This window comes from Myxocyprinus asiaticus, chromosome 4, assembly GCF_019703515.2.
Source record: "Myxocyprinus asiaticus isolate MX2 ecotype Aquarium Trade chromosome 4, UBuf_Myxa_2, whole genome shotgun sequence".
NCBI lineage: Eukaryota > Metazoa > Chordata > Actinopteri > Cypriniformes > Catostomidae > Myxocyprinus > Myxocyprinus asiaticus.
Window position 1 is genome coordinate 45,774,017 of NC_059347.1, and position 12,526 is coordinate 45,786,542.

Genomic DNA, 12,526 nt, shown 5'->3' on the forward strand with positions numbered 1-12,526 from the left:
CTTTTTTCTATCTCTACCATCTTTCAGTCACGCTGTTTGAGCTAACAGTGGTGAACAACTGGTACATCACTATGGTGAGTCTTACACACACTCAAAGCTAGATAAAAAAGACTGTTGGACATTTGGGTATGCCCTCATTTGGAAAAAAACATTTTATATTATAATTAATGCAATATGTTTTCTTTTAGAGTTAGGCTTAGTCTTAAATATTTTTAATTAACTTAATGTAAAAATAACAAAAGTCTACATTGTCATCATTTAGTTTCACCCTGTAATAGTGTGTGGTGCCCCCTGCTGTTTACCGAAATGAAATGTCAGTAACGGTGAATGTGGCTGTTCAGAATAGCACACAACCATACTGTTAATTTTCCTGTGGTATCTGTGGCATTAATATGGTTGCATTTCAGTCAGCAGACTGAAGTTTGCCTGCCCATGATTAAATGTAATGTATATACTATGTTTAGAAGTGTTGCTTTAAATGTGAAGTAATTCCAAAGTCTCTAAATGTTTGTGTAGTGTATGTTTGAAGCAGAAAACCTATGTACTGTATCTCTACAGCACTGACCTTATCAATTAATGAGCATCAGTCTGGCATCAGTGCTGAGTTATTAATTCCTTTGATCCCTGTTTTTTACAGGAGGGTGTGACATCACAAACTTCTCACTGGAGTCGCCTCTATTTCATGACCTTTTACATCGTCACTATGGTTAGTGTTTTTGTATATGGGTTGTTGACTAATGTGCATATGATTATTTATTTTTCTACATAAAGACTTAAGATTAAAGGGGAATTTTATATTTTAGGTGCTGTGACTGGTTACCATTTTACAATGGTCCAAGTTTATCACTATTTTAATTACTTTTGAGCTTTTATAAGTACAACTATTTCCTGTAGTTGCTCAACCAATATGAAACACAAACGCATGTTAATTGCCCATCTGTGTGTTATAAATCTGATTGAGTGATCTCAGCCCTGTTTTGTTTTGGGTGTTTTAAAGTCTCTGTGATTTGTTTTATACAGGTTGTCATGACGATAATTGTGGCTTTCATACTGGATGCGTTTGTCTTCAGGATGAACTACAGTCGGAAGAACAGAGAGCCTTTGGGCGACCCAGAAGGTTCTGAACATATAGCTTTCATTAAATGCCATGCTAAATTAAATGTATCGATGTGGTGCAGAGAAGAGTGTGTGATCGGGGCTCATTTCATTGTTCGTGTGTGTGTTAGGTGAAAAGGGGATTGTGTTTGAGACAGAGGTGTCTCAGACCGAAGCTCTACACACTCTGGACTTGTATAAACACACATTTGGCATCAGCAGTCTGAGCTCACTGCAGGACATGTGTGTGGCGCTGGAGCGGAGTGAGGTAACACACATAGAGTACACACATTTATACGCAGTCTGTGATTGTGTTCAGAGCAATCTTGTTTGTGTTTTTTGTTAAATTAATGGGTTTGTGCAAGATAAATGTTGACTTTGCCCACAGCAATCATCATTAGTTTTTCTGGGTCGAAGGTCACGTACCAAGAGTGACCTCAGCATGAAGATGTATGAGGAGGAGATTCAGGTACTTGCTTCGCACATGGAAAGGGAGATACTCTGTTAAAAAATTAAGTGTCATATTTTTTTTAGGTTAAAATACTTTCTTCTATGTCAGCTTAATTTGCAGAGATAACAAAGTCAACAATTTGTTGGTTGATTTCCCCAAAATATGAACACTGAGACTCTATCCACTATCTGTGGCACTATCCAAACATTGGTGTGTTTGTTTGAACAGTGGTGTGAGTTGGGGGTTTGACTATATTTGGCCAGCTGATGGAAGACGGCAAGATGAGTGCTTGGCAAATCTGTTTAAACAGTCACTTTTTTTTTTTTGCAATTCTATTTGGTGACGTTAGTGGTGCAGAAATTACACACTTAAAGTTTAAAAAATGGCACTTTTCAGTTAGAGTAAATTTAAGTTTTTATGCCATGTCATAATGATAAACAGATTATTTGAACGTTTGACCATTCATAAATCTGCACGTATGAAACGTTCAGACTTTAAGTAGATCATTCACACTCCATTCACCTATTAGATCCAAAAATTTAATTTCATCGTGTACATTTAAAATAACACACCATTGTTTATTCAAGGATATGCCCAAGCAGAAACTTGGCAAGTTTAGCGAAAATAAATTAAATCAACTTAAAATTCTTTAAATGGTAAAATGTTCTGCTTTGCAAAGACAACATTGTCTTAAAAGTGTCTTCACTTCCAAACGGGCAAATGTGTGTTTGTTTAAATTAATTAATTTATCTATTTTTGTTAAAAGGAATGGTACGAGGAATTTTCCAGAACAAACCTTCAACCTGATGAGACATTCCACAGAGATCTGGGCAGTCCTGAAGCTAGTGCAACAGACAGCATTAACTAAGTAACTTACACATACTCTTAACAGAGCAATAGAATTAACTAATTCACTCTCTCGTACATCTGAGGGACTGTGGGACCGTCTTCCATTAATGGAAAGCACAGGTGCTCGCCATAACAACACTGGCGTTCACCATGACATATCAGTTCACCTTCCTTTCACATGGAGACCTATAGAACTTCTTCACTTTAAGCCTTAGTCCCCAAATTCCTTACGGTTCTGTGGCCAATCAGGGAATCTTGGAAGACCAATCATTTGACATGCACTACGTCTAGGAACCTTTTTCTTCCACGAAATGCACCTCATGACATTTGCCTTGTGTTGGATGACCTTGAATGATTCAGACTCTCTCATGGATTTGACAAATGGAGAGCAGCGATTGAGTGTTTTTGTGGCTGATGAATCAGAACTGAATGTGAGGATTTTTAGACTTAAATGACTCGTCTCTTTCTCTGGACTCTGAGGTATTGCTTAACCAACAGATAAAAGATAATAATAATAAGCTAATGATGGTTTTAAACTAAAGCTGCTTTTTGCTAGAACCTTTGGACCTATTGAGATTTCAAACTAAGATTTTTTTTTTTTGTCTATATATATATATATATATATATATATATATATATATATATATATATATATATATATATATATATATATATATATATATATAGTATATACCTACATTCATACAGTCTGGAATCTTGGACTTGTCTTGGAAACTGACCCTGGATCTCTCAGTTTGTTCAAAATTTTGTGTTGTCACCCAAAGAGATTTTAAGTTTGTATGGAGTCACTATTGTTTTAGAACCAAATTGTAAAGCTGAGAGTAATTTTACAGATCCCTTATGATGTAATTCTCACCCCCAAACTGTCTTCTGTTTGCGCAGGATCCACTTCAAATAAAATGTAGTCAAAATCACACAGTTGTATTCCACCCTTATCCTACCATCCTAGAAATTCTGTGAATGCAAAGCTAAATTTTCCTTTGTGTAAATGAAACTGTAGATGGTGAGGATGATGATGACGATGACAAATTTAATAGACAACTTTGTCCCTAATGATGGTTTTACACAGTGCTTCAAAGTATTTTATTTATTTACAGTAAGATAAACAATTCTGTTTCACAAGCGTCTCACCTGTTAGCTGCATTGTATGAGTGATTTTTTTTTTTATGCCTTTAATAGAGGGTGAGGGAAGCAATATGAAACCTCATAAATGATTGTTTACTGTTGTCTAGACTAGAGTATCTGATCTGGAGAGCCTGCTGTGATGCTCTTGAATGTAAGGGAACATGATGCATACTTGATCTGACAAAAAGTAACAAATCATACCAGCTCCTCTCACACTGTAGTTTTTACCTGTGTCTCAGTTTTCTGTACTTGTTGTTTTGTACATGTACAACAATTCCACAGATCTAGTAAATTATTCATTTTAATGAAATCTCTTTGGATTTTGTTTATTAATAGGGCTGTTTTTGATAAATGATTTATGCCACAGCTCCTCTTTGTAAAGGTTGCTATAGAAACACAGCTGCCATGTAATCAGCAGGGCTGTCTGCTCAGTGAGACACTGGCTGTGTCTGAAGGTAACTCCCTTGCTGCCCTTTGAACCGGTGACTTTACAGACAGAGATTTGGTAAACAGTGTTTCACAATCTTGGTCCTAGAGAAGGGTTCAACTGGGCTAAACACCCACTGGGCCTGTGTCAAAGGCACTTTTTTATTTTATTGTCTCCTAAAACACTAAATAGCAACAAATGTACCTTTCTGAACACCAGTTTGTCATGTTTTTTTCCCCTGATCCACAAGGTGTAATCTTGTGTAATGTCTGTAGGTTGAATTTGAGGTAAATTGAAAATTTCATAAACTTTTAAGATGTTGCAGTTATGTAGCTGAGATCTCTGAAATGATCACATTTATTTTGAGACAAAATACTTATTTGTCATATGCAGTTTTGTTCAAGGTGATTAAATCAAATGTTTTTCAGTAACTGTCCAATAAGTGAAAGGATGCCCTGTTGCAGGGGCTAAAGGGCCCCATAAAACACATTGTTTTTCTTAAGTTAGGGTGGAAAAAATTGTGAATTATGTTCAATGTGGGCTCATAGTGGCTGATCCAATCACAATGGAGATTCATTTGTTTAATGAATACTTGAAATGTTATGAAATGCAAATGTGAATGAACATATTAAGATCATAAAAAAGGCATGTCATGACCCCTTTAAGTTTTTACATATGAACAGCAGGAATTGTACAGGCTGCCTCAATGCAGTGATGATTTGTTGCTGAGGTGAGTTTTCTTTTTTTTTTTTTTTTTTTTTTTTTTTGTATCATTTAATCTACAAACCTTGTGTTAGTCTGACCTGCTTTGTCCTTTGTGTGTGTTATTGCACACACTGTATAGTTAATATGATACTAAACTTTTTTTTTATTGTTGTCATTGAATGCTTTTATCTCAGGGGGATCTTCTTCTGTATGTTGACTGACAGTTGCAATCATCCTTATGCTTCTTGATATTCTTCTTCCAGCTTCCAGAGTAACCCGATTACTGCATTTCTCCCATATGTTTTCTCGGCCAATCAGAGTGATTTGAGGACGTGTGTGTTGCTGAAAAGCAGGGGGCAGCACAGAGTCTTATCCATCAACATAAAGCAGAAAACCTGAGTCATCCTGTCCAATTTAACAGTGCCTGTCTCTGCAAGAGGATACTTGTGTGAGGTATCTCATGTTTCATCATCTTCACAACACTGAATGTGGTGATGTGAACTTTGAACCATTTCGATCCCCCTTCCCTCTTTCTCTTTCCAGCAATAGTAATGTGATATGTGTTTCCTGGTCATAAATTCTAATATGTTCATTCTGTGATGATTCAGTTGAGGGTATCAGATATTAGAATAAACTGCCGAAGGTTTTTCCTAAAGACAAAAACATATCCTTCACTTCAAATTATGATTCCCTACAGAGTGATAAATCAATCAATATACAGTATATTAGTTAAAACGCATCCATAAAGGAATCAGTTCATTAGCAACACTTAGACACTGTAAGTTCCATGTTTTAACATTGGTAACTTGGTACAGTATGTTCTTTCCTCACACTGACTTGTTGCCAGGGTTTTTAACTGGGGTTCCACAGACCCCCTGAGGGTTTACCACAGGGGGTCTGTGGTCTAAAACAAGAAATTTCAATATTTTAATTATTTCTAGACAGATAATTTGTTCTATATATTTAATAAGTGTGGTTGAAAGAAATAAGCTTATATTATCTTTGGTTAATTTAGTAGATTCGGAAGAGGATGAAATAATCATAACAATATAAATCTTTATCTCTCTTTCTGTCTGTTATATTAGGGGGTGCCCAAGTTCACTGCAAGCCTGGGTGGAGGGTCCCTGAGCTGTAAAAGGTTAATAACCCCTTATTTATAGAGGTAAGTTCTTAATAGCTGCTTTGGCTTGATAAACATGTGACATGGTGAATACCTCTTTGTGCAATAAAGCAGTGATGCATAATGCTACAAAACTGTAATAAAAAAATGTCTTTAATAGAATTTAGAGCCACGCTCATTCTGAGAAGCCACCAATCTGACAGGTGAACCGCCAGCCTAAGGTATAATGATATGTTTTTATCGAGGAAGGCTAATTAGAAAAGATTTTTCAGCTCTATTTGTTTATTTACATTTATATTTGTTGTTTATTTGTGGATTGTATTAGATCATATCAAATTACTTACAAATTACTTGACATAACTGGATACACAAGTGTAGTGATTAGTTAAATCATTCTTGCTTACAAGTTGCTCCAAAATACGTAATAACACAATGCTATTGCAGAATTGGTATCAGTATATTGATTATCAGTGTTTTTGGTTTGTGTCCACAACGTAAACACAACACACATGCCTCTCCACTCCTCACACACAGAAGTCTATTAATAGTGTGTTTAGGGTGAGCCCTTTGGGATGGTGTTTTGTGACTGTGCAGCTCTCATTCTTTCTGCACATTGAGGCTGGTTTCTAATTTTTCCCTTCAGACTCTTCCCCCAAACCAGCATTTTGTCCACTCTATGACCCTTTCTCTTCCTCCCGTCTTTCTCTTCCTCTCATTTTCTGAGATCTTCTGTCAGTCACTGGGGAGATCTGCTGATGCTCTTTGACAGGGAACATAATGTGTTCAAGACTTTGTTCATTGTTTTGTTTTTCTTACATTTTAAGGCATACATTAGACAAGCTGGTATTTGTCCACTGGTAAAACTTATTTTTATTTATTTTTTTACTTCCAGGTCGCATGTTTGAACAGAAAGGGTGACCATGTCCTCACAACTATCCTGTGTAATCAGAACTTGTGTGTAGAGGTGACATTAAGAGTAGTTCCCATGAATATGGACATTAGATTGTCCCTCAGGAAGAAGAAATACTGTTTGAGGTTGTGAGTGTTTTATTGGTTTTCTCTGTCATCTCTATCATGATCTAATTTTGCTTAACTATGAACAGCTTATACATTTTATTAATTGCTTTAGATTTAATTTGAGTTGTAACCCCAATCATTCTATTAAATTTAGGCTACTCAATTAAAGCTAGAGTATGCAATTTATTCCAGAAGCATTTTTTGTTATACTGGTTGAAAGTCTCTTTGCATCCTGACAGCAATCAAGAAAACAAGTGCTCTGATACAAAAAAAAAAAAAAACAACAAAAAAAACAAATACATTATCTGTTGCAGTCACAGGCCTGTAACAGGCCTGTCCAATCATTTCATTCAGACCAAATGCAATGATTGGATTGCCTACCTGCCTGTCTATCTACGTACCTGTCTACCTCCATACACTCTGCCCTCAGACTATCTGAACAACTGCAGGCAAGGGGTGTATTCAGAAAGCTGTTTTAAAAACAACATTTATTTTTGCAAATCCATTCGGTGGTGCTAGTGTCATAGAAATTACATACTCCAGCTTTAAATTCAGTTCAAATTATTAAATTGATAAACATATTTAGAGGAATTATACAGTTTAAGTCAGAAGTTTACATACACTTAGGGTGAAGTCATTAAAACTTGTTTTTTTAACCACTCCACAGATTTCATATTAGCAAACTATAGTTTTGGCAAGTCGTTTAGGACATCTACTTTGTGCATGACATGAGTAATTTTTCCAACAATTGTTTACAGACAGATTGTTTCACTTTTAATTGACTATATCACAATTCCAGTGGGTCAGAAGTTTACATACACTAAGTTAACTGTGCCTTTAAGCAGCTTGGAAAATGCCAGAAAATGATGTCAAGCCTTTAGGCAATTAGCAAATTAGCCTCTTATAAGCTAATTGGAGTCAATTGGAGGTGTACCTGTGGATGTATTTTAAGGCCTAACTTCAAACTAAGTGCCTCTTTGCTGGACATCATGGGAAAATCAAAAGAAATCAGCCAAGACCTCAGAAACAAAAATTGTGGACCTCCACAAGTTCATCCTTGTGAGCAATTTACAAATGCCTGAAGGTACAACGTTCATCTGTACAAACAATAGTATGCAAGTATAGACACCATGGGACTACGTAGCCATCATACCACTCAGGAAGGAGACGCATTCTGTCTCTTAGAGATGAAAGTAGTTCTGTGCGAAAAGTGCAAATCAATCCCAGAACAACAGCAAAGGACCTTGTGAAGATGCCTGAGGAAACAGGTAGAAAATATCTAAATCCACAGTAAAAGGAGTCCTATATCAATATAAACTGAAAGGCATTTCAGCAAGGAAGAACCCAGTGCTCCAAAACCGCCATAAAAAAGCCAGACTACAGTCTGCAAGTGTACATGGGGACAAAGATCTTACTTTTTGGAGAAATTCCCTCTGTTCTGATGAAACAAAAATTTAACGTTTTGGCCATAATGACCATTGTTATGTTTGGAGGAAAAAGGGTGAGGCTTGCAAGCCGAAGAACACCATCCCAACCGTGAAGCGTGGGGGTGCTTTGCTGCAGGAGGGACTGGTTGCACTTCACAAAATAGATGGCATCATGAGGAAGGAAAATTATGTGGATATATTGAAGCAACATCTCAAGACATCAGCCATGAAGTTAAAGCTCAGTCGCAAATGGGTCTTCCAAATGGACAATGACCCCAAGCATACCTCCAGAATTGTGGCAAAATAGCTTAAGGACAACAAAGTCAAGGTATTGGAGTGGCCATCACAAAGCCCTAACCTCAGTCAGATAGAAAATTTGTGGGCAGAACTGAAAAAGCGTGTGCGAACAAGGAGGCCTACAATCCTGACACAAGTACACCAGTTCTGTCCGAAGGAATGGGCCAAAATTCCAGCAACCTTTTTTGAGAAGCTTGTGGAAGGCTACACAAAACGTTTGACCCAAGTTAAACAATTTAAAGGCAATGCTACCAATTACTAAAAGTGTATGTAAACTTCTTACCCACTGGGAATGTGATGAAAGAAAGAAAAGCTGGAATAAATAATGCTCTCCTATTATCCTGACATTTCACATTCTTAAAATAGTGATCCTAACTGACCTAAGACAGGGAATGTTTTCTACGATTAAATGTCAGGACTTGTGAAAAACTGAGTTTAAATGTATTTGGCTAAGTTGTATGTAAACTTCTGACTTCAACTGTATTTGATGATTTTGCATGAGCCTTTAATTGAGATCATGTTAAAATTGTACAGTTGTTCTTTGAATGTAAATGAGTGCGTTTATATGCACACCAATGTGCTGATCACTACCAAAAATCATCTTTTTCAAGAAATCTGACAACACAAGGAATCCCTGTTTACATGAGATTTGAATTCATCAGGTTATTCTATGATTTTTACATCGGAGTGTAAAAAGGCTTGCACACATTGGATATGCTGGTAAGAACACCTGTAAAAGTGTTTAAATGCACCACAAAATCGGGGTAATGGGCAAAAATCTAAGTGTGCTGATTAGTTTATGCTTACAGTTTATGACCTTACCCATGACAACACATTTAATCAGCCTGTGAAGCATAATCATTGTAAGATTGTGCATGTAAATGTAAATAGTTCCTTCTAAAATGTATGTCTAAATTTCTAGGTTTTATTTTGATGCTGAGTATTATGTAATCTCTAGTAATACTTTTATTGACACATTTATTTTGCAGAATTATAATTTGGCTTTTAATTCTAGTAAAATAGCTAATTTTTCAGATATAAGCGTTATAGAGTTGTTCAGTCTTGACGTCAATTTGTAGGCCAACCCAGAAGGCCAATAAACTGTTCAAGTGCTTGACAAATGATGTGTAGTTCATCAGACAACCATTTAAGTCTTTTAGTCCAAACGCTTTTAAATCATGTTTGAGGTATGCTTTTATATTATTTATGTTGTAGAACTTAATGGGAAAGTATCCTCAAGTAGTGTTTACCACAGACCTTATTTTAAACAAAAACGCTATTCTAAAAAACACTCGAAATTCCAGAGGGAATCCATGGTTTGAAAATGACATTTCGGTTACTGTCACAGTGTGAACCCTTTTTGTCATCTTTTTGTGTTCTGAGACTTTTATTTTGACGTTTTTTCCCCTGAACTACATTTCCCTTCATGCACATTCTAGACATCCTCATCACACACACCTGTTCCCAATTCCCTCAGATCATTGTTCCCAGCTGTTCCTTATGTCTTTATAGCCCTTATGTTTCCCTTAGTTTTGTTCGGTTCTTGTTTGTTTGTTAGCACATTAGTGTATGAATGTTACATACAAAGTTAGCCAGCAAACTGCTGTTACGTTTGATTTCCCTTTTTGCTCAAGTGCTTTATTTTCCTCATGGTTTCTTCATCTTCTTCCATAATAAATTATTCTGCAGTTGGATCCACTCTCTCTCATCCTTCCCATAGCGTGACAGAAGAACCAACCACACAAAGGATGAACCCAGCAGTAAGGCTCTTCCAGCTGTGTTAGGAGGACCGCTCGCTGGAAGAATATGTGGTGGAATTCTGTGAAGTGGCCAGTGAGGAGGACTTCAATGATGTGGCTTTGAAGGACCTGTTCTGGGTTGGTTTGAATGAGCCAATGAGGTCCCTCATGCCTTATGGCAAAACTCCTGGGACCCTGGCCCAATTTATTGACCTGGCTTTGTTATTGAGTGGATCAGCTTTCACTGTAGGAGCGATGGACGAGGACAACACTTTTGCAGTGGAATACGCGGTGGAATATCCCACCACGCCTGCCACAGTCAACTAGCCGACGCCCACGCCTGCCACGGTCAACGAGCCGACGCCCACGCCTGTTCTTGAAGCCGTGTCTGTCCCAGAGCCAGCATTTGAAGCCTCGTCCATCCCAGAGCTAGTGTTGCAAGCCTCGTCTGTCCCAGAGCAAACGTTTGAAGCCATGTCTGTCCCAGAACCAGCTTTCACGCCTGCTCCAGCCCTACTACTCTGGTTTCAGTGGTCTCCGAGCTCCCTTCAACAGAGACCACTTTCTCCCCTGCTTCGGTGGTCCTGAAGATCTCCTTCCTCGAGCCTCCTATGGCTCAGCCCCTCGAGCCTCCCACAGCAGTGCTCACGGCTGTCCGGAGGAGGGGGGCTCCTACTCCCCAGTCGCTGCCAGTGCTCATGACCACGGAGGTCATTACACTGTCGCTGCCCACGGCAGCCGTTCCCCCATCACTGCCCAAGTTCACGGCCATGGAGACCATTTCCCAGTCGATGCCAGCACTCCTTACCACAACTCTGCCCTCAAAACCTTGCTCCTCCTGCGGCTACGCCCACTCCACCTTCAGCTCTGCCTCCTGAGACTCAACTCCCTGAACCAACTATGGCTCTGCACCCTGGGTCTTCACCACCAGCGTCTCCACCCTCTGTTGCTCTGCCCCCTAACCCCCTGCCAGTTCCATCCTGGCGTCCTGATCCTCAGCCAGTTCCTGGAGCCACCTCCCAAACCGCCGGACACCGTACCCTTCCTGGAGCCGCCTCCAGAAAATCTCCGGACCCTCGCTCCCTGCTTGTCCCTGCCCTCCTTTCCATCCATCATCAGGCGCCAGGAATCGACATTTAGGAGGGGGGTTCTTTCACAGTGTGAACCCATTTTGTCATCTTTCTGTGTTCTGAGACTTATGTTTTTCCCCCGAACTACATTTCCCTTCATGCACCTTCCAGACATCCTCATCACACACATCTGTTCCCAATTCCCTCTGATTGTTGTTCTCAGCTGTTCCTTGTTATGTCTTTTAGTTCCCATTTGTGTATATATAGCCCTCATGTTTCCGTTAGTCTTGGTCGGTTCTTGTTTGTAAGCACGTTACTATATGAATGTTACATGCAAAGTTAGCCAGCAAACTGCTGTTATGTTTGATTTTCCTTTTGCTCAAGTGCTTTTTTTTTCCCTCATGGTTTCTTCATCTTCTGAGTTCCATAATAAATAGTTCAACAGTTGAATCCGCACTCTCATCTTGTCCTTCCCAGTAGCGTGACAGTTCCAGGTTTGAGGCTTGCAAACTGAATCACATTATTGGCACTGTAAAAAGAGTTTACATTGGCAAGGCATACTCTCAATATAATGTTAATTTTAGGAGTGTTTCCATGGGGATTCCCATGGTTACTGTGAACTCTGGGACAGAGAATGCTGCTTTTCTTGGCCTATTATCATGGGCTTGCCACTTTTTTTCTCTCTCTCTTATTTACTTTCAGTTTTTATTTGTTTTGGTACAAACATACCATTGTCATGCTAAAAGCACATTGACACTACATTGTTGATGTCCCTTTAAGAGACATAAATTATACTTTTAAGTAGATCAGAATAAGTTGAGCATGTAATTCTGAACATTTTCATGGAATAGAGATGTCTGAGCATCTGCCATCTAGACCATTAAAAACGTTCCCATTATTTCTAACATAAAACCATCTTGTTTGCCAGTTAGAACAAAGTCCTTTACAGTTGTTGTTTTGAATAATCATTACTAACAGATGTGCGTCTGACCCTACCTTTAACCAAACAAAGGAAAAATCCAAAGACATGAAATTATTGACTTCAAACATATCAGAGGTTTTCAAAAATGTCTGTCTTATCCCTCCTTCCCTCATTTTACAGTGTTCAAAATAAATGTATCTCGTGTTTCTTACACTGTTTTAGAACATTTTATGACTACGTAATTTGACTACGATTTAACAC

General features: G+C 38.3%; 1 protein-coding gene across 9 annotated transcripts in view; it reads left to right on the forward strand.

Annotated features, from left to right (window-relative positions):
* LOC127431993 (two pore channel protein 1-like) overlaps positions 1-3,851 on the forward strand; it is a 28,857-nt gene extending 25,006 nt beyond the window's left edge. For all 9 annotated transcript variants that reach the window (XM_051682746.1, XM_051682756.1, XM_051682709.1 and 6 more), the window contains 6 exons: positions 28-74; positions 638-706; positions 1,021-1,117; positions 1,227-1,363; positions 1,484-1,564; positions 2,313-3,851. In XM_051682746.1, coding sequence (XP_051538706.1) covers positions 28-74; positions 638-706; positions 1,021-1,117; positions 1,227-1,363; positions 1,484-1,564; positions 2,313-2,414 — 533 coding nt within the window. In that variant the 3' untranslated portion in view covers positions 2,415-3,851. The remainder of the gene's footprint in view (positions 1-27; positions 75-637; positions 707-1,020; positions 1,118-1,226; positions 1,364-1,483; positions 1,565-2,312) is intronic.
* The last annotated feature ends 8,675 nt before the right edge of the window (positions 3,852-12,526 follow it).